Source organism: Zalophus californianus, chromosome 11 (genome assembly GCF_009762305.2).
Source record: "Zalophus californianus isolate mZalCal1 chromosome 11, mZalCal1.pri.v2, whole genome shotgun sequence".
NCBI lineage: Eukaryota > Metazoa > Chordata > Mammalia > Carnivora > Otariidae > Zalophus > Zalophus californianus.
Window position 1 is genome coordinate 101015882 of NC_045605.1, and position 22071 is coordinate 101037952.

Genomic DNA, 22071 nt, shown 5'->3' on the forward strand with positions numbered 1-22071 from the left:
CATGGTCTCATTTGTGCCCCTATTTTATGTGTCTCTGCATTGATGTGGTAGAAAAAAATGCATGTAGCATAAGTGAATAAACCCATTACCTGAGCAAAGTTTTTGACAATTAAGCCCCATCTTAGCCGTTCTTGTTCAGGCTTGTAGTTTTACACATAATGTTTGTTTGTTTTCAGGACAAGAGACTTTTGAATAAGTTAGGATACCACATCAGGAGCTTAATTTCACTACGGCCTTATTGTAACTAGATTAGTGCACATTATACAATGTTAAAATCACAATCCTAGAGAAAATTTTGACTCTAAAACAATCTTCATGAATGCATTCTTGACCTCCTTGTTCCTCATACTGTAGACCACAGGGTTCAGCATGGGGATGACCATAGTGTAGAACACGGATGCCATTTTGTCTGTGTCCATGGAATGACTGGAGCTGGGCTGTAAATACATGAAGATGACTGTCCCATAGAAGATGGACAGTGCAGTGAGGTGGGAGGCGCAGGTGGATATAGCCTCCTGATATCCTGAAGATGAGTGCATCTTCAGGATTGTGATAAATATGAATATGTAGGAAATCAAGATAACCAAGAGAGCAAAAAAGATGTTGAAGCTCACTACATAAACAAGAACCAGCTCACTGACATGTCTATCAGAGCAAGAAAGAACCATGACTGCTGGAACATCACAGAAAAAGTGATGGACTACATTGTTCATACAGAAAGAGAGACTAAATGTGTCTCCAGTGTGGATAGAGGCATTTAGGAAACCATAAATGTAGGAACTTATGGCCAGACGAGCACACACACTTGTCATCATGGTGGTGGTGTAATGGAGGGGTTTGCACACTGCTGCATAGCGGTCATAGGCCACTGAGGCCAAGAGATAATTTTCCACAGTGACGAAGGCTGCAAAAAAGAACATCTGAGCAGCACATGCATTGTAGGAGATGACCTTGTCTCCCACAAGTAACCTAGCTATCACTTTGGGAGTGACAGCCGTAGAGTAACAAAAGTCCACCAGAGACAGATTACTGAGGAAAAAGTACATGGGGGTGTGGAGATGGGAGTCCAACAGAATCAACATGATAATCACCAAATTCCCAACCAGAGTGATGAGGTAGATGAAGATGAACATTATGAATAAGGGAAGCTGCAGTTCCGGGTCATTGGTTAGCCCCAGCAGGAGGCACTGTGTCACTTCTGCCCTGTTATCCATCAAGTTGAGAACCACAAATGCTCTATGGCTATAAGAAGAAAGAAATAAAGAAATGGGTGATAAACAAAGAAACTTATCCTGAAAAGTGTACATACAGCATGCAGTATTTCATTAGAGCAAGACTGTATTTCAAAATTCTCTGGATAAATCATTAGCTTGACACCAAAAGTTAGTGTAAAAATTACATATAGATTTACAAACTGTTGACTCTGAAGTATGGAGCATCTCCTCAATTCTAAAATTTTATAAATTTATAAACTGAGATATAGAAAATTAACTAACTTGATCAAGATGGCTTGTCCAGAAGGAATACGTCTGGCAGTTCTCTTTTCCCAAGTCTAGTAAAAGCAGATACTTGCATGTTGCTGACTTGCCAGGAACTGCTGTAGGCACTGTAGGTGTACAGACCGTCCCCAACTTACGTTGATTTGACTTAGTGATTTTTCAACTTGATGATGGTGCAAAAGTGATACACATGCAGTAGAAACCATACCTCAAATTTTGAATTTGGATCTTTTTCCAGGTTAGCGATAGCAGATGCAATCCTCTCTCCTGGTGCTGGGCAGGGGCAGTGAGCCACAGATCCAGGTCATCCAGGTGATCATGAGGGTCAACAACTGATACCTTTACAACCATCCTGTACAAGGTCAGCCATTCTGTGTTTCACTTTCAGTACTGTATTCAACAAATTCTTGAGATATTCAATGCTTTATTATCAAGTTGGCTTTGTGTGAGATGATTTTTGCCCAACTGTACACTAATGGTAAGTGCTGAAGCATGCTTAAGATAGGAGAGGCTAAGCTATGATGTTCAGTAGGTCATATGTAGTAAATGAATTTTCATCTTACGATATTTTCAGTGTACAATGGGTTTCTAGGGACATAACCTCATTGTAAGTACAAGAAGATTTGTATATTTATCACATCCTCTCAAGAACATTGTGAGTTTGATTTGTAATTATGTTCATTTAAATTATGAAATACAGAGGGGTACCTGGTCAACTCAGTTGGTACAGCCTGCAACTCTTGCTCTTGGGGTTGTGAGTTTGAGCCCCACAATGAGTATAAGGTTACTTTTAAAAATCTTTTAAAAAGATGAAAAGAAAGTAAATTATGATGCCCAGAGATTGAATAATTTTTTATATTTCAAATGAATATTAATTGACAAGCGATGCTTGGGCCCAAGCCAACCTTTGAGCATACACTGAGTGGTTCCTAAGGTGATAGTCTAAATTATATTTGAATCAAATTGAATTTAACTCAGTACAATTGTTCATTGTCTCCATTGGCCCAAATTCATTGAGGTTTCCTAGTGAAGTATCCAAGAGATACATGCATAGTAGATGTGGTGGGGCAGTGGAGCAATAGGCAGCAGGATAGCCAGCAGTGGCAATCTGATGGGAAGGCACAGTACCGGATGGAGAGCTTAGGCTCCAGGATGAAGTATATAGCAGCCCTACCACCATTTACTTTTGAGGAGTCATTAATACTAACCTAACTTATCTGAACCTCTTATTTCCATCTGCAAAAAATGTAAGACAGTAATGAGACCTATATTATAGCATTGGTATGGGACTTAAATAAGGTAATGTTTAAAAAATCTGGGTGATTAGCACAGTCTGATGAGCTATAATATTATTTTTAGAATGGAATGATTGTATTTACCTTGCTTTGGGAAAAATGGGTCACACCCTGTAGGGCTTCAGGTGTGTGTGATGTATGAGGTCTTAGAGTCTCTTCAATTTGCCTTTTCTCACACACAAGGGCCTTGGAGATTTTCTGTGATCTCCAGGATTTCTCAGTCTGTTTTCATTTCACCATGCAATTGGCTTCCCCAACAGGTCCATGCAGGCCTTCTTTTGCTTAATTTCTTCCTTGAAATCTATACCTTAGCTTGGATGACAGCCCCCCACCCCACCCCAGGGTAACTCATTCTTTCTCTCATGACCACCATCTCACAGCAGAATCAGAGATCAAGAGTTTCTTCAGCTTGCTGATCTGTTTTAGTGGTAAGTTCCATGTTATAAAATACTTATTTGAATCTGTTCTTCCTTAGAACAGTACTGTAAATCTATCTGTTCACTTGCATTTGAAGTCTTGGAAGGGTATCCCTCTTCTGCTAACTATTAACATCTTTCTCCTAAACTTTGGCAACTTCCCTGTACAAGCCTGTCCCATGACGACATTGTTTGCCAACCTTAACATACACGTCCACTTGGAGCCTAGTCTATGTTCTATAAGCAACAAGAAAGTCTTTATATGTCAATCTGTATATGTGTATACAGTACGTAGTATTATTACTCCTCATTCACCTTTGTTGAACATGAGGATTTGAGATGTTCTAAAATTACACAGCTAGCTTGGGAAAGAGTCAAGATTCAAGAGTTAAATCCACTTTCTGGGTAATCAAAAGACTCTGCTTTTAGACATTCAGTGTCACCATGTATGGATGTGCTGGTAACAATAAGCCTGAGATTATAAGGGAAACTTTAAAATGCCATTTGGAGGCACCTGGGTGGCTCAGTTGTTAAGTGTCTGCCTTCGGCTCAGGTCATGATCCCAGGGTCCTGGGATCGAGTCCTACATCGGGCTCCTTGCTCCACGGGAAGCCTGCTTCTCCCTCTCCCACTCCCCCTGCTTGTGTTCCCTCTCTGGCTGTGTCTCTCTCTGTCAAATAAATAAATAAAATCTTAAAAAAATAAAATAAAATGCTATTTAGATCTTGTTAAATCATATTAGAGATTTTGTAATTAAAGATTATTTCACTTTTGCAGTTACTTGTCTGTTTGTTTTGCTTGTTTATGTCCAATGAGAAGCCAGCATTTCATGAACAGGATGAAATCACCTCTTGATCAATTACAGAATCATCTGTGGCTATTTTGTTCATATCTTCAGGAAAGTAGAATGAAGTTTCATAAGTATCCGTAGTAAGCTCCCTTCTGATGGAAATTTTGACATTTACACCCCAGTCTCACCTCAGTATTTTGGAAAAACATTGAAAATACCTTTTTCTGTCCTCAAAGAACTTGAAATAGACGGAGCTGCCCCATCACTTTTGCATGGATTACACTTCTCATTAAAAATGTTTACAGAATGGGGTGCCTGGGTGACTTGGTCATTAAGCATCTGCCTTCAGCTCAGGTCGTGATCCCAGGGTCCTGGGATCAAGCCCTGCAGTGGGCTCCCTGCTCAGCAGAGAGCCTGCTTCTCCCTCTCCCACTCCCCCTGCTTGTGTTCCCTCTCTCGCTGTGTCTCACTCTGTCAAATAAATAAATAAAATCTTTACAAAAATGTTTACAGAATATGGATGCTTACCTGTCTGCTGGGAGAGCAGGAAGAGCTGATTCTGAGTAGTGGGTCTGAATCAGAATCTCAGCTGCAGAATAATGCATAAATACTACTCTTAGGACATGGTCATAAGGTCTCTAAGGCAGGTGAAAATGGAAAAAAGACCATTAACATGGTTCAGTTTCTGTACTTACCATGCTTTCCTTCTGTGTCCTTATAGGGATCACTTATCTCCTCCTTATTTGTAAAATAAAGATGATAAGTTTACCTCTTACATAATTCACATACTTTTGTCTGTGAATAAGAAGCAAGGGAGGGTCTGTAAAACATCTCCATAAGAAGTTATCATTTTTAAGTCAATGAATATAATTTTTATCTTGGGGCATTTCCCCTGAATATGAATGGGGGCTCATAGCAAATCCTGAGATAAGGCCTCCATGCACTAGCAAATATTAACATTCAAATGAATAAATGATCCCCAAATGGGTTCAGCATGTAGACTAGTGTCTCTACAATGGTGGCATGTGGAGCCATATTGGGATTTCAATGGCTAGTGCATGGGGACGTGGAGAGAATTATAGAGACACAGAGCTCTCTGGGAATTTCCCCTGGGAGAACATTTCCAGCACCTCATCCCCCTTTCCCAGGATAGAGGCAATTAAACTGCCTGTGGGGTCCATTCTGGTTATTTCGTTGAACACACATGTTTTTGTATTACTTGTTATTTCTTGTGATTTTTGTTAGTTTATAATTAAGTGTAATTTCCATATAATAGTATCCACAATCCCAGCGGACAGTTGTAAGATTTTGTCAAATTTATGTCCAGAAGCACTGTCACCTAAAAAACTTCATGCAAACCTCTTCTGACAAACCCATTCTCCAATCCACTGTCCCTGGCAACCAATACACTGGTTTGTCCAAATAAATTTGCGTTTCCAACAGTGTCCTTAACTGTAATCCTAGAACATGTACTCTTTGTTGAACAGACCAACCATGAGAGACTATGGACCCCAGGAAACAATCTGAGGGTTTCAGAGGGGAGGGGAGGGGGGTAAAGGGTAATGGGTAGTGAGGAGGGCATGTGCTGTGATGAGCACTGGGTGTTATATGTAACTGATGAATCGTTGAACACTGCATCATAAACTAATGATGTACTATACAGTGGCTAACAACATTAAAAGAAAAAGAATATGTACTCTTTGAGTCTGTAATCTTTCACTTAGCATCTGAGGCCCATCCATATTGTTTCCTGTGTCAGGGTGGAATATTTTTACTGCAGAGTAGTATTTCACTTAACAGTTGTTACTGATTGTTTGTCCTATTCTCAGTTGAAGAACATTTGTATTGCATCTAGTGTTTGGTCATTATAAATAAAGCTGATCTAAACATTTGTGTAGAGACTTTCCTGGTTGCCGTCATGACTTATGATCAGCATGCAGTTGTGTAAGCCCTTACATTACACCACCACTCTGACCACCAGCAAATGTGTGCAAAAATGGTGATAGGACTTTGTTGAATCTGTCGTCCTCACCGGATTCCCCTTCTGCCTCTCCTTCTGCCATTCTAATGTGGTCCACCCCTTTTCTGTGGTAACCCCCCCAATCCTAGCTCTTTCCTGCTCTCATGTCTACATAAAGAAGATTGTGTTCTATATCTTTGTAGATTTCAATGTCTGTTTTGCCCCTGTAGTAATCTTGACCTCTTATCTGTTCATCTTCATTGCCATTCTAAGTATGTGCTCCGGACAGGGACAGTTACTCTGCTGATTTCACATGGCTCACTCATGAGGTTGCATATCTTCTGCATGTTCAGCTGGGCTGAAAGGTTTGAGATGAACTTAAATTTCCAACTGTTGATTCAGGTTACTCTCTACCTCTTCTCTACAAGGTCTTTCATCCTCCAGAGGATGCACCAGATTTCTTATATAATATTTTCAGTATGAAAGTACAATTTAATGGTTTCATGAAATCTAGACTCTTAACTCTTACAACATTTTTTTTCCTGCCACATTATATTAATCAATGATGTCAAAGGGCTGCCCAGATTCAAGTATGAATCAAGCATGAAGAATGACTCCACCTCTTGAGGAAAACAGCTGCAAAGAATTTGTACCCATAGTTAATCTAGCACAATTAGAAATCTGGTCAAACTGCTGTAACTGAGAAAGCCAAAATACAGTGGCTTAAATAAGACAGCAATTTGTTCTCAAATAGTGGAAGTTAATGAACTTCTGTAAGAACTATCTGTACAGCTGGTGTGTCCTGGTCATTCTGGAGCCAGGTTCAGTGCACATAGTCTCTCTCTACCATCTCCTCGAGGGTTGAAAGTCTGTCCTCATCATAACTATTCTACCTGAGGAGAAGAGAAAGAGGTGAGTGAAGGATAAATAATTTCTTTTCAAGAAAGTGATATAGCAGCTGTATGCATTACTTCTGAGTACATTCCATTGGCAAGAATTCAGTCATAAGGCCACAAAAAACAACTGGATAAACCAACTTCAAAATTCTATCTCTAGCTGAAAGGCAATGTACTTAGCTGAAATCTCAATACTCTGGAAAAAGAAATAATGTTTTCAGAGGAAAGTCAGGATACTGCCACACAGTTAGTAACTGAATCTGAACTTCCAAGGCCTGGAACTTTCTCAATACAAGGTCAGAGAGATGAATAGCCAGTGGAGGTGGGTGGTGTCCTAGAAACCAAATGATGAGAAATGCATCTAGAGGGAATGGATGTGTCAGAGCCGCTGTTAGGTTAAGAAATATCAAAACTAAGAATTGGCAATAGGCCACAGTGATAGGAAGTTGGTGGGTGACTTTGAGTGGTTATAGCTGGATGGTGGGGGCACAAATCTCATCAAATGTATACTCTACAATCTAGTCCATGATTATTCTTTGCTTTACATCATTTCTAGGTATTTTCCCAACCTGCATGATGGAGTAAATGTATGTTGTCTTTTCCCAGAGCAGCTAGACAGATAAGGCTTTGAGACTTTCAACTTTGAGAAGAGAGATGGACAAAGCCTAACACGTTGGGAAGCCAAGGTTTCAGGAAATGACTGGTAAAGAGAGATTTTGGCAGTAGATGATGCTTCATGAACTTGAGCATCAGTTATATCGAATGCCTACTTTGCATCAATTCGTTGTTCTGGGCTTCACTTCCCCGCCATTTTGTCTGAGTACAAGATTAATGTGTAATTGGATCTTTGGAAGAATGAAGGAGAGGGAGTGGTTTAGGTCACCTTGGGGAAAAGCAGTGTAGAGACAGGAAAAGAAGAGGCACAGGAGGTGGTGTGGTGCTTGAAGTGATGGACAAATGAGACAAAAGCAGGGATTTGGAACAGGAACTGAGAGACAAAAAGAAAGCTTAAACACACACACTCCCTACTCAAGAACACCTCAAAACCATTTAGGAAGGTACTCAGTCTCCTGTAGCTAGTTGCTATTTAATCTACCAGTTAAAGGAAAGAAGGCTGGAGGATTTGGGTTCATTTGAGTTACAACTGAGAAGTAAGATGGCCCCTTTGGAGAAAGAGCTGATTACTGGGTTGGGACAGGAATAGCACAAGAGGAACCTGGAGTGTCTTGTAGTTCCAGAAAGTAAGGAGGAGCTCAGAAAACAAGAGGGTTGAGTATATCAAAAGGAAACAAGAGTAAAACTGAAAGTGCTCCCAATGGCCAAAGACAGAACAATTTGAACAAGAAAGTAAATAACACAGGACTACATTTTACCCCGAAGTATAAAGCAGACATATATAAGTCCATGCTGTAAGTAAGTAAGTAAGTAAATAAATAAATCTTTCTTATAGAAAAATTCTAAATAATATGTTTAGCCTTGCCCTAGGAGAGAGAGTGTAGTCCTTTCCACCATGAGTATGGCCTGAATGGAGTTTCTAAAATATACAGTATGCAGGGGGAAAAGGTAGCGTTACACTGAAGCACCTGGCAAACATATTTCGTTTGGGTGATTAAGGTTAAGATCCTCAGTGACAAGTCATGTTGGTAATATGTGTCCCCTGATCAGATATGATAAGAATAGCACTTCTCTCTATCTCTCAATATCTAAACCTCTGTGTAACCATGACCAACAAAATCAGACAAAGCTAAATTGAAAGACCTTCTACAAAATACCAGAGCAATACTCCTCAAAACTATTACGGTGGTGAAAATCCAGGAAAGTCTGACACTGTCACAGATCAGAGGAGACTAAGGAGACAAGACAATATATGCAGGGTTGGATCCTGGATTGGATCCTCTAAGAGCTAATGACATTAGTTGATACATAATAATCTGAATGAGTTCTTGAAGTTTGGAGAATAGTAATGTATTAATGATGGTTTCTTTGTTTTGGTTAGTGTATTATGATAAAGTAAGATGTTAACACTAGGGAAACTGGGTGAGAGGTATGTGGGACTTGTCTATAATATCCCAGCAAATATTTTGAAAATCTAAAATCATTTTCAAATTTAAAGATATTTTTAAAGTAATTATTAAAAAATGGCTCCAGAAGAGAAACCATTTTCATAGACTTCAGAGCAGATATTTGTGTTGTATCACACAAACCCCACCAATGTCAGCATGATACTCTTAGGAAATTCAAGCACAGGTTTGCAAGTCTTGAGAGGTTGAATCTTTCTAAAATTATAGAGATAGAAAAGGAACATGCGTACAAATTCCTTTGGGTAGCTTTATTATAAAATTGAGCTCACCTAAAAGTCAAATAAAATACACAATGATTGTATATTATATTAATACATTGAGGTAGGTTATGTTTATTGTTGTAAAGTATTGTCATGCTTACACTTTTAATTTTTTTGTAGAGAGGAAGAAAGAGAGAGTGAGTGAGTGTGGGGCAGTGGAGGGGCAGAGAGAGAGGGAGAGAGAGAGAGAATCTCAAGCAGGCTCCATGCCCAGTGTGGAACCCGATGTCGGGCTCGATCTCACAACACTGAGATCATGACTTGAGCCGCAATCAAGAGTTGAACACTTAACTGACTGAGCCACCCAGGCGCCCCCTGTCATGCTTACATTTTCTATGGATGTTTAGAGTCATTGAAGTTGATTGAATAATTGTAATTTATGAAGGAATTTTGCAAATTGAATCAGGAAAATTTTGCAGTCTCGTATTTTGTATTATTACAATTTACTAAATAAAATGTACTTCATGTGTTATTTTTCATTTAATGAGGTTTCTAATAAAAAAAGAATTAAAATAGTTTTATATGATCTGCTTGATAGTGTGGTTTCCAAAAAGTTATTTGTCCAAAAGTGGAATATGTAAATGGGGAATGAAAGAATATTTTTTTTGAAAAAACCACATCTTATGAAAGGCTCTAAAATTCTTTTCTAAAAAATTACATAATGAAAAAAATAAAGAATTATATAAGGGGTAATCAACTCTAATTATCAGTGGTTCCAGTATATTTGCTGCTGGACTCAAACAATTAGTTTATTCATTAATTTAACAAATGTCTGTTGAGAAATTAGTATGAACCAGGGCATAATTTAATTACTGGGGATGAAGCTGTTAGTAAAGAAGACAAAGCTGCTCTTCTTGTGCAGTATACATTCTAGGTAGATAGGTAAATGAATAAACAAGCTAACAAAAAAGTAAATAGAAATAGTTGAGGAGTGATCAGGACTATGAAGAATAAAGCAAGTTGCGAAGAGTGTCCATGGGGAGTGGGGAGACTATGATATGGTAACATTTAAGCAAAGACCTGAGGGAAGTGAGGAAGCTTTCTGAGCATTGGCAGCAGCAAGTACAAAGACCCTAAGGCAAGAGGGAGCATGGATTATCCAGGAACAGCAGGGAACTTAGTGTAAGTGAAGTGGAAGAAGCAAGTAGGAGAGTGGCAAGACATGACATAGCTCATCTGAAAGTAAAGTGTCCCTGCATGAGGGGCACTAGTCATTTTGTAGTACTTCCAGAGAGAAAAACAGATAATGTTATCATAATGCATTCATCTTACACAGTTGAAGAGTTGGTAGTCCTATACAGAAAAATTGAAAAATTTCTTTGTTATCAATTGATCATTGTATGGTGACTAACATAACATAATAAAATAAAATAAAATAAATAAAATAAAATGAGTCTGAAGTTGTTAGGGACAAACATAAGTTCTAGTCAACCATTATATATACCACATGGTATATATATCCTATTTGGCATGTGGTTTATTGGATATTTGTGATGACTCTTTCAGACTCACATATTTACAAATGACTTTGTATATTTTACTACATATGTACTAATGTCATAGAATTTAATCTTCTGTAGAAGGTCAAGCCAAAGTGCTAGCAGTTTTTTGTTGAAATGAACGATAACAATTAAAGCTTTAAAGAAATTTGTAAAGGTCTAGTAATAAAAACTCAGCAGATGAAGTTAAAGCAAAGGGACTATTTTTGAATGCCATATCTAGGGTTGATGTTTATTATTAGATGGTATGTTTAAAAGAATTTTAGTGTTTTTGATTCATCTTTTCTGCACTCATACCATTTAGCAAATTAATGGGACATATGTCATGGTTTTTGTAAAAAAAAAAAAAAAGACCATTGGGTGTCATGATTCAGTTTCTGTTTGGACATCCCTGGCTTTCATTAAACCACGTTTATTATCATGAATAAATATTACCGTGTTTTCAAAAAAAATTGATCATGCTGTCTTATACTCTGGTCTTCTTGCTTTTGAAAATTATTCTGTGACCATACATTTTCTACCAAACGGTACCAAAGATAGAAAAATTAATTCCTTTGAAATATTATACATTTGTAGCTCTGAATAAATGTGCCCCAAAAAGCATACACCTTTATTTAAAAATTTATGTAATGTTTTTCTTCATTTTGGTCTTTTGAAATAGTTTTTCAACTAGAGAAAAAAATGACAGACATAAATTTATATTCCGATACTTAAATTGATTTTTTGAACTTTTTTATTAGAAACTAGGCATACTGCATCCAACTCCTTGAACAAATTTTCCACTCCTATGTATATGTGCACATATGGGATTGCATATGCTTCTATTCATGAGTTTGTGTATTCCATGGTTTACATATAGGCTTGCATTGCCATAAACTAGAGTACATATAACATGTAATTAATAAGGTATATTATGAGCAAGGCCCCCAAATTCTTAAGGTCCCCCTTGGTCATCCTTGTTTGGATATCACATGTTTGGAATACTATTTTCTTTTTTAGATGATAGACTTTGGAATAGGAAATGGTATTGCCTCAATCATTTAGGTGCAGGGCAGGCATTGAAGTGTCATGTGGTTCAGTCATATGTGGAATTTAAGAAACAAAACAAATGATCAAAGAGAACAAGTGACAAACAGAAAACAGACTCTTAATTACAGAGAACTTGTGGTTGCCAGTTGGTGAGTTGAGTGGGGGGATGGGTGAAAGGGATAAAGGGAATTAAGAGTTACCAACTTCCAGTTACAAAATAAATAAGCCATGGAAATGAAAAGTACAGCATAGGGAATATAGTCAATAAGATGGTAATAATGGTATTTGGTGACAGATGGTGCCTATAATTATTGTGGTGAGCACTGAGTAGTGTATAGAATTCGGATCATTACTTGTACACCTGAACTAATATAACACTAAATGTTAATTATACTTTGATTAAAAAAATGTGAGTCATTGCATGTTGGAGATCTGAGAGGAATGAAACTAGGTCATTGTGGATCCTACAATTTAAGAGGCAAATCCTAGAGACAATTTTACCTTCTCAACCACCTTCTTGAATGCAGTTTTAACTTCTTTGTTCCTCAGGCTATATACCAGGGGTTTCAGCATGGGGATGACCATAGTGTAGAACACAGATGTGATTTTGTCTGTGTCCATGGAATGGCTGGAGCTGGGCTGGGAGTACATGAAGATGGCTGTCCCATCGAAAGTGGACACTGAAGTGAGGTGGTAAGTGCAGGTGGATAAGACCTTCTGATATCCCTCAGCTGAGTGCATCTTCAGGATGGTGACAAAAATGAACAGGTAGGAAATCAAGATAATGAGGAGAGCAATAAGAATATTGAAACTTGCTGCAACAACAAGAACCAGCTCACTGACATGTCTATCAGAGCAAGGGAGAGCCATGACTGCTGGAACATCACAGAAAAAGTGATGGACTAGATTGGACATGCAGAAAGAGAGACTGAATGTGTCCCAAATGGGGTTGGAGGCATTTAGGAAACCACAAACGTAGGAGCCTATGGCAAGATGTGCACACACACTGGTCGTCATTATGGTGGTGTAATGTAGGGGTTTACAGATGGCTGTGTAGCTGTCATAGGCCATTGGAGCCAAAAGTAGGTTTTCACAGTGGCAAAGGCTACAAAAAAGAACATCTGAGCAACACATGCATTGTAGGATGATGACCTTGTCTCCTATAAGTAATCCAGCCATGACCTTGGGAGTGACAGCTGTAGAGTAACAAAAGTCCACCAGAGACAGGCTACTGAGGAAAAAGTACATGGGTATGTGGAGATGGGAGTCCAAGAGAATTAGCATCATCATCCCCAGGTTCCCAACCACATTGATGAGGTAAATGAGGGTGAACATGATAAAAAGGGGGATCTGCAGCTCTGGGGCATTGGTTGGTCCCAGCAGGATGAATTCAGTCACTTCCGTGTTGTTTTCCATGGGTGTTGTTGGGGAATCACAGGAAGCCCTGTAGCAATGAGAAATAAAGGAACAGAAAGGCAATTTATATGTAATTGAAACAGATACCTGAAGAGAAAGAGAGAGAGAGAGACAGAGAGGAGAAAGAAAGAAAAAAAAGAAAGAAAGATGATAGATGTGCATTTTTTCATCATAGCAGTAATTCTTACTTCCAAATTATTCAAGTCTCTAGTATGAACTTGACAACAAAATTTAATGAATGAATTACCTATATACATTGATGAAACTAAAGGATCTTTGTGGATCATCTCCCACCTTCTAATTTTTGTAAATCTGTAAACTGAGATGTGGAAAAAGGAATGTCTTGATCAAGATGGCAGGTCTGGAATCAAATATATCTGTCATTTCAGTTCCACGAGCTTGTAAATTTTGACACTTCTATGTTGCTTGTGTGTCAAGAACTGCTCTAGACAGTATGTGTGTATTCATTTATTTTTCTCAAAGACCCAACGAGATTGACTAGTAATTAAGCCCATTTAAGTTATGAGGCACAGAGGTTGAATAATGTATCTAATTTATAAAATTATTACTGCCAAACCAAGTTTTATACCCAAAGATTTGTTCTTTAGTCCACTGGTTTTAATTTTTAAAACATTGAGTTTAACTCAATTTACAATTACTCATTGACTCTGTCATCCCAAAATCAGTGTTAGGGGCTTTATACTTAGGCAACTGAGGCATATAAGCAGAGTAGATGTCGTAGGGTAACTGGAGCAGTAGGGCATATACAACCAGCAGAGGCAATTCGGAGAGCAAGGCACAGCATCCGGTGTAGAGCTTGGGCTCTGGGAAGAGGTGCACATCAGCCCTATCATTGACTATTGAAGGGGTATTGGTTCCAATCTCAGTGCCTAGACCTGATTTTCTCCATACACAAAATGAAGATTGTCATGAGATCTACCTCAAGATATTGTCTTCTTTTTTAGTTTTTTTTTTTTAATTCAAGTTTTTATTTAAATTCTAGTTAGTTAACAAATATGGTAAAATTAGTTTCAGGTGTAGAACTTAGTGATTCATCACTTATATATAACACCCAGTGCTTACCACAAGTGCCCTCCTTAATACCCATCACCCAATTAGCCCATCCACCACCCACCTTCCACCATCAACCCTCAGTTTGTTCTCCATCATTAAGAGTCTCTTATGGTGTGCCTCGCTCTCTCTCTCTCTCTCTCTCTCTCTTTCCTTATAGAAATAAAGAGATAAGGCATTATAAACAATGAGCAAAATGCTGGGTGTTTAGCATGGCCTAATATATAAGTTAGCTGTAGTATTGTCCTTAGGATGGAATGATAGCCCTTATGTTTGTTTGAGAAAGGTGGGTGGTGACGTGCAGAAATTCAGGGATGGATGAGTTCTGAAGTTTATAGCCTCTCTTCATTTCCTTGTTCTCACACACTTGGTCCACTGATGATTTTGTCCCCTCCAGTGTTCCTCAGTCTGTCTGTCCTCTGCCAGCTTGAGTGGCTGTTCTAGCCATTCCAAATGAGCCATTCTTTTGCTTAATTTCTTTCTTAAAATCCATATTTTAGCATGAGTCAAAGAATGTCCTTTCTGAAACTCATTCTTCCTCTCATTACTATCATCTCATGGTTGAATCACCAAGATCAAGGGCTGAAAGGTCCTGGTTTGTTGGCTGCCTTTAGCCTGCAGGTCTGTTTTGGTAGTGAGATCCACATTTAAATTTTTTTTATGGGATATGTTCTTGTGTAGGAACAGTGCCTTAAATCTTCTGAATTTGAATTTGAAGGCTTTAGAAAGACATCTCTTCAGCTAATCATTCTCCACCACTGTCCTCCCGCTTCTGCAAATCTTTCCTCTACAAGCCCAGGGTCTAAAGTCATTAAGTTTGTCAACCTCTGACAGTCATAACCACTCTTAGAATGTGGCATGTTGTGGAGAAAGGGGAACCCTCTTATGCTGTTGGTGGGAATGCAAGTTGGTACAGCCACTTGGAAAACAGTGTGGAGGGGCCTCAAAAAATTAAAAATAGAGCTACCCTATGACCCAGCAATTGCACTCCTGGGTATCTACCCCTAAGACACAGATGTAGTGAAAAGAAGGGCCCTGTGCACCTCCATGTTCATAGCAGCAAGGTCCACAATAGCCAAACTGTGGAAAGAGCCGGGATGCCCTTCAACAGATGAATGGATAAAGAAGATGTGGTCCATATAGACAATGGAATATTACTCAGCCATCAGAAAGGATGAATACCCAACTTTTACATCAACATGGATGAGACTGGAGGAGCTTATGCTAAGTGAAATAAGTCAAGCAGAGAAAGTCAATTATCATATGGTTTCACTTATTTGTGGAACGTAAGGAATAGCATGGAGGACATTAGGAGAAGGAAGGGAAAAATGAGGGGGGGGAAATTGGAGGGAGAGATGAACCATGAGAGACTATGGACCCCAGGAAACAAACTGAGGGTTTCAGTGGGGAGGGAGGTGGGGGGATGGGTTAGCCCGGTGATGGGTATTAAGGAGGGCACATATTGCATGGAGCACTGGGTGTTATAAGAAAACAATGGATCGTGGATCACCACATCAAAAACTAATGATGTATTGTATGGTGACTAACATAACATAAAAAAAAAAAAAACAAAACTAGGCACACTCCATTTCCCTCTGACAAATTTCCCACTGCAAGTGTGTATGTGCCTACATGGGGCACATATATGTGCTTTGTTCATGGGCTTGTTTGGACTCCTGTTTGACATATATTTTTGCATTGGCATGTGGCAGAGAAACAGTAAGTGCAAAAAGTGAATAAATCAAATATTACTAGTCAGGTTTGACAAGTGGGTCCCCAAATTTCTAATGCTTCCCATTAGCCACCCTCATTCAAGTATTATATTTCTGAATATGTTTTCTTTTTACAAGACAATAGACTTTTGAAGAGATAAGGCTGTTACTTTAAGAATTTAAAAGCAGCACGAGACTTAAAAAGTAGCTCATTGCATGGGCAAAGTCTGAGTGGAATTAAACAAAATTATTATGCATAATGTAATGTTAAATGGCCAAGCCTATAGAAAAATTTGCCTTTTCTACCACTTTCTTGAATGCACACTTGACCTCTTTGTTCCTCAGGCTATAGACCACAGGATTCAGCATGAGGATGACCATAGAATAAAACACAGCTGCCATTTTGTCTGTGTCCATGGAATGGCTGGAGCTGGGCTGTAAATACATGAAGATGACTGTCCCATAGAAGATGGACACTGCAGTGAGGTGGGAAGCACAGGTGGATAAAGCCTTTTGGTGCCCTCGAGCTGATTGCATTTTCAAGATGGTTATAAATATGAATAGGTAGGAAATCAATATAACCAGAAGAGCAAAAAGGGCATTAAAGCTTGACATAAAAACAAGAACCACCTCACCAATGTGTTTACCAGAGCAAGAGAGAGCCATGACCGCCGGCACATCACAGAAAAAGTGATGGATCAGATTGGAATTACATAAAGACAGACTGAATATGTCCCCAACATGGAAGGAGGCATTCAGAAAACCACAGATATAGGAGCCTATGGCCAGAGGGGCACACACACCTGTCGTCATGATGGTGGTGTAATGCAGGGGTTTGCACACGGCCACGTAGCGGTCATAAGCCATTGAGGCTAAGAGATAATTTTCCACAGTGGCAAAGGCTACAAAAAGAACATTTGAGTAGCACATGCATTGTAGGAGATGACCTTGTCTCCTATAAGTAATCCAGCCATGACCTTGGGAGAGACGGCTGTAGAGTAACAAAAGTCCACCAGAGACAGGTTACTGAGGAAAAAGTACATGGTTGTGTGGAGACGGGAGTCCAAGAAAATCAGCACCATCATCCCCAGGTTCCCAACCACATTGATTAGGTAAATGAGAGTGAACATGATAAAGAGTGGGATCTGCAACTCTGTGGCATGGGTTAGTCCCAGCAGGAGGAACTGTGTCCCTTCTGTGCTGTTATCCATGGATGTTATTTAGGAACTATTAGATGTCCTGTAGCAATGAGAATAAAGGAGAAAAGTAAGAAACAAAATTCTAGTGAAATTGAAATGTGTAAATACCATGTGCATTATTTCATTAATAATCTATACATCAAAATAATCCTGGTCTAATGTTAAGGGCTTTACATATAAGTGTGTGTGTGTGTGTGTGTGTGTGTGTGTGTGTGTGTGTGTGTGTGTGTGTGTTTGTATACAGTGGGTACTATTAGTATTTTTATTTTACCATTAAGGAATTAGGGATTTGAGAAGTTATATGATATTTTACAATTATATAGCTAGTATGAAGAAGATTCAAGTTTGAAACTCAGTTTTGACTTAGTTTGAAACTCAGTTTTGACTTAATCAGAATCTGTGTGCTTTTATCCCCCTCACAGACAGCATACCTAAAAGTGCCAGTGATAATAAGGATGAGATTATAGGACAACGGTTAAACTACAGTTTGATCTTGCTAATTCATTTAGTCCCCTGTGTAGCTTAAAGAAGATTCACTTCACACTTAACCTCCCCTCTTTATTTTACCTCCAATGAGAGACCAACTGATAGTGAACAAAATGAAATTATTATGTACTCAAGTAGAGTGTCATCTATCTTATTTTTTATAAGGAAGTAGCAGGATATTTCACTAGTATCATTAAACCCCCTACTAATGGAAGTTTTGTCACTTACACTCCGCCTCAACTATTTTTTTTATTTTATTATGTTATGTTAGTCACCATACAATACATCATTAGTTTTTGATGTAGTGTTCCACGATTCATTGTTTTCATATAACGCCCAGTGCTCCATGCAGTACGTGCCCTGCTTAATACCCATCACCAGGCTAACCCATCCCCCCACGCCCCTCCCCTCTAAAACCCTGAGTTTGTTTCTCAGAGTCCATAGTCTCTCATGGCTCATCTCTCCCTCCGATTTCCCCCCTTCATTTTTCCCTTCCTTCTCCTAGTGTCCTCCATGATATTCCTTATGTTCCACAAATACGTGAAACCATATGATAATTGACTTTCTCTGCTTGACTTATTTCACTTAGCATAAGCTCCTCCAGTCCCATCTATGTTCATGTAAAAGTTGGGTATTCATCCTTTCTGATGGCTGAGTGATATTCCATTGTATATGTGGACCACATCTTCTTTATCCATTCATCTGTTGAAGGGCATCTCGGCTCTTTCCACAGTCTGGCTATTGCAGACATTGCTGCTATGAACATGGAGGTGCACAGGGCCCTTCTTTTCACTACATCTGTGTCTTAGGGGTAGATACCCAGGAGTGCAATTGCTGGGTCATAGGGTAACTCTATTTTTAATTTTTTGAGGCCCCTCCACACTGTTTTCCAAAGTGGCTGTACCACCTTGCATTTCTACCAACAGTGTAAGAGGGTTCCCCTTTCTCCACAACCTCTCCAACATTTGTTGTTTCTTGCCCTGTCCATTTTTGCCATTCTAACTGGTGTAAGGTGGTATCTCAATGTGGTTTTGATTTGAATTTCCTTGATGGCTAATGATGATGAACATTTTTTCATGTGTCTGTTAGCCATTTGTATGCCTTCTTTGGAGAAGTGTCTGTTCATGTCCTCTGCCCATTTTTTGACTTGATTATTTGTTTTTTGGGTGTTGAGTTTGAGAAGTTCTTTATAGATCTTGGATACCAGCCCTTTGTCAGTAGTGTCATTTGCAAATATCTTCTCCCATTCTGTGGGTTGCCTCTTTGTTTTGTTGACTGTTTCCTTTTCTGTGCAGAAGTTTTTATCTTGAGGAAGTCCCAAAAGTTCATTTTTGCTTTTGTTTCAGTAGCTTTTGGAGATGTATCTTGAAAGAAATTGCTGTGGCTGATGTCAAAGAGGTTACTGCCTATGTTCTCCTCTGGGATTTTGATGGATTCCTGTCTCACATTGAGGTCTTTCATCCATTTTGAGTTTATCTTTGTGTATGGTGCTAGAGAATGGTCGAGTTTCATTCTTCTGCATGTGGCTGTCCAATTTTCCCAGCACCATTTATTGAAGAGACTGTCTTTTTTCCATTGCATATTTTTTCCTGCTTTGTGGAAGATTATTTGGCCATAGAGTTGAGGGTCCATATCTGGGCTCTCTATTCTGTTCCATTGGTCTATATGTCTGTTTTTGTGCCAGTACCATGCTGCCTTGGTGATCACTGCTTTGTAATACAGCTTGAAATTGGGCAACATCATGCCCCCAGCTTTGTTTTTCTTTTTCAACATTTCCTTGGCGATTCGGGGTCTTTTTTTATTCCATACAAATTTTAGGATTGTTTGTTCATTCCAGCACTTTGAAAAATATCATTGGAATTTTGATCGGGATTGCATTGAAGGTATAGATTGCTCTGGGTAGCATAGACATTTTAACAATGTTTATTCTTCTGATCCATGAGCATGGAATATTTTTCCATCTTTCTGTGTCTTCTTCAATTTCTTTCATGAGTGTTCTGTAGTTCCTAGAGTATAGATCCTTTACCTCTTTAGTTAGGTTTATTCCGAGGTATCTTATGGTTTTTTGGTGCTATTGTAAATGGAATCGTTTGTCTATTTTCTCTTTCTACAATTGCATTGTTGGTGTATAAGAAGGCAACTGATTTCTGTGCATTGATTTTGTATCCTGCTACATTTCTGAATTGCTGTATGAGTTCTAATAATTTGGGGGTGGAGTCGTTTGGATTTTCCATATAAAGTATCATGTCATGTGCGAAAAGAGAGTTTGACTTCTTCTTTGCCAATGTGGATACTTTTTATTTCTTTTTGTTGTCTGATTGCTGTTGCAAGGACTTCTAGTACTATGTTGAACAATAGTGGCGAGAGTGGGCATCCTTGACGTGTTCCTGATCTTAAGGGAAAGGCTCTCAGCTTTACCCCATTGAGGAAGATATTCGCTGTGTGTTTTTCATAGATGGATTTTATGAACTTGAGGAATGTTCCCTCTATCCCTATACTCTGAAGAGTTTTCATCAGGAAAGGATGCTGTGTTTTGTCAAATGCTTTTTCTGCATCAATTGAGAGGACCATATGGTTCTTCTCTCTTTTCTTATTAATGTGTTCTATCACATTGATTTGAGAATGTTGAACTACCCTTGCATCCTGGGGATAAATCCCACTTAGTTGTGGTGGATGATCCTTTTAATGTATTGTTGGATCCTATTAGCTAGGATTTTGTTGAAGATTTTGGAATCCATATTCACCAGAGATATCGGTCTGAAATTCTCCTTTTTGATGGGGTCTTTGCATGGTTTGGGGATTAAGGTAATGCTGGCCTCGGTCTGAAATTCTCCTTTTTGATGGGGTCTTTGCATGGTTTGGGGATTAAGGTAATGCTGGCCTCATAGAATGAGTTTGGAAGTTTTCCTTCTGTTTCTGTTTTTTGAAACAGCTTCAGGAGAATAGGTATTATTTCTTCTTTGAATATTTGGTAGAATTCCCCAGGGAATCCATCAGGCCCTGGACTCTTGTTTTTTGGGAGGTTTTTGATCACTGCTTCAATCTCGTTACTGGTTATCGGCCTATTCAGGTTGTCAATTTCTTCCTGTTTCAGTCTTGGCAGCTTATAGGTTTCGAGGAAGGCATCCATTTCAGCCAGATTGCTCAGTTTATTGGCATATAGTTGTTGATAATAATTTCTAATAATTGTTTCTATTTCCTTGGTGTTAGTCGTGATCTCTCCCCTTTCATTCATAATTTTATTAATTTGGGTCCTTTCTTTTTTCTTTTGGATAAGTCTGGCCAGTTGTTTATTGATCTTATTAATTCTTTCAAAGAACCAACTTCTAGCTTCATTGATCTGATCTACTGTGTTTGTAGTTTATAATTCATTGATCTCTTCTCTAATCTTAATTTTTTCTCTTCTAATGCGTGGCTTCGGCATCGTTTGTTGCTTTTTCTCTGCTCTTTAAGGTGTCGAGTTAGTTGGTGAATTCGGGATTTTTCTATTTTTTTTTTTTTTTTTGAGTGAGGCTTGGATGGCTGTGTATTTCCCCCTTAGAACCGCCTTTGCAGTATCCCATACATTTTGTACTGATGTGTTTTCATTCTCATTGGTTTCCATTAATTGTTTAAGTTCTTTGATTTCCTGGTTAACCCAAACATTCTTGAGCAGAGTGGTCTTTAGCTTCCAAATGTTTGAATTTCTGCCAAATTTTTTCTTGTGATTGAGTTCCAGTTTTAAAGCATTGTGGTCTGAGAATATGCAGGGAATAATCTCAATCTTTCTGTATCAGTTGAGACCTGATTTGTGACCCAGTATGTGGTCTATTCTGAGAAAGTTCCATGTGCGCTCGAGAAGAATGAATATTCTGTTGTTTTAGGGTGGGATGTTCTGTATATATCTATGCGGTCCATCTGGTCCAGTGTGTCATTCAAAATTCTTGTTTCTTTGTTGATTTTCTGCTTAGATAATTTGTCTATTGCTGAGAGTGCAGTATTGAGGTCTTTTACAATTAATATTATTATCAAAATGACTCTTTATTTTGGTGAACAGTTGGCTTATGTCGATGGCTGCTCCCATATTGGGGCATAGATATTTACAATTGTTAGGTCTTCTTGTTGGATAGACCCTTTAAGAATGATACAGTGTCCTTCTGTGTCTCTACAGTCTTTAGTTTAAAATCTAATTTGTGTGATATAAGAATTGCTCCCACAGCTTTCTTTTGAGGTCCACTGGCAGGGAAGATGGATTGCCATCCCTTCACTTTCAGTCTGGATGTATCTTTAGGTTCAAAATGAGTCTCTTGTAGACAGCATATGGATGGGTCCTGTCTTTTTATCCAATCTGCAACCCTGTACCATTTTATGGGAGCATTTAGGCCATTCACATTGAAAGTGATTATTGAAAGATATGAATTAATTGTCATCATGTTGTCTGTGAAGACCTTGTTTTTATAGATTTTCCCTATAAATTTCTGTT

The 22071-nt window shown here is 38.7% G+C and overlaps 2 protein-coding genes and 1 pseudogene across 2 annotated transcripts; all 3 read right to left on the reverse strand.

Annotated features, from left to right (window-relative positions):
• Positions 1 to 275: 275 nt before the first annotated feature.
• On the reverse strand, positions 276 to 1217 carry LOC113914691 (olfactory receptor 5B3-like). Its single transcript, XM_027580132.1, has one exon. The coding sequence runs from the start codon at positions 1212 to 1214 to the stop codon at positions 276 to 278; it is 939 nt and encodes a 312-aa protein (XP_027435933.1). The 5' UTR covers positions 1215 to 1217.
• A 10979-nt stretch (positions 1218 to 12196) lies between these two features.
• LOC113914704 lies at positions 12197 to 13141 on the reverse strand (annotated as a pseudogene).
• A 3050-nt stretch (positions 13142 to 16191) lies between these two features.
• LOC113914698 (olfactory receptor 5B2-like) lies at positions 16192 to 17138 on the reverse strand. Its single transcript, XM_027580148.1, is given in 2 exon segments — positions 16192 to 16835; positions 16838 to 17138. Coding segments are annotated over 2 exon segments (942 nt in total). The 5' UTR covers positions 17136 to 17138.
• Positions 17139 to 22071: the final 4933 nt, after the last annotated feature.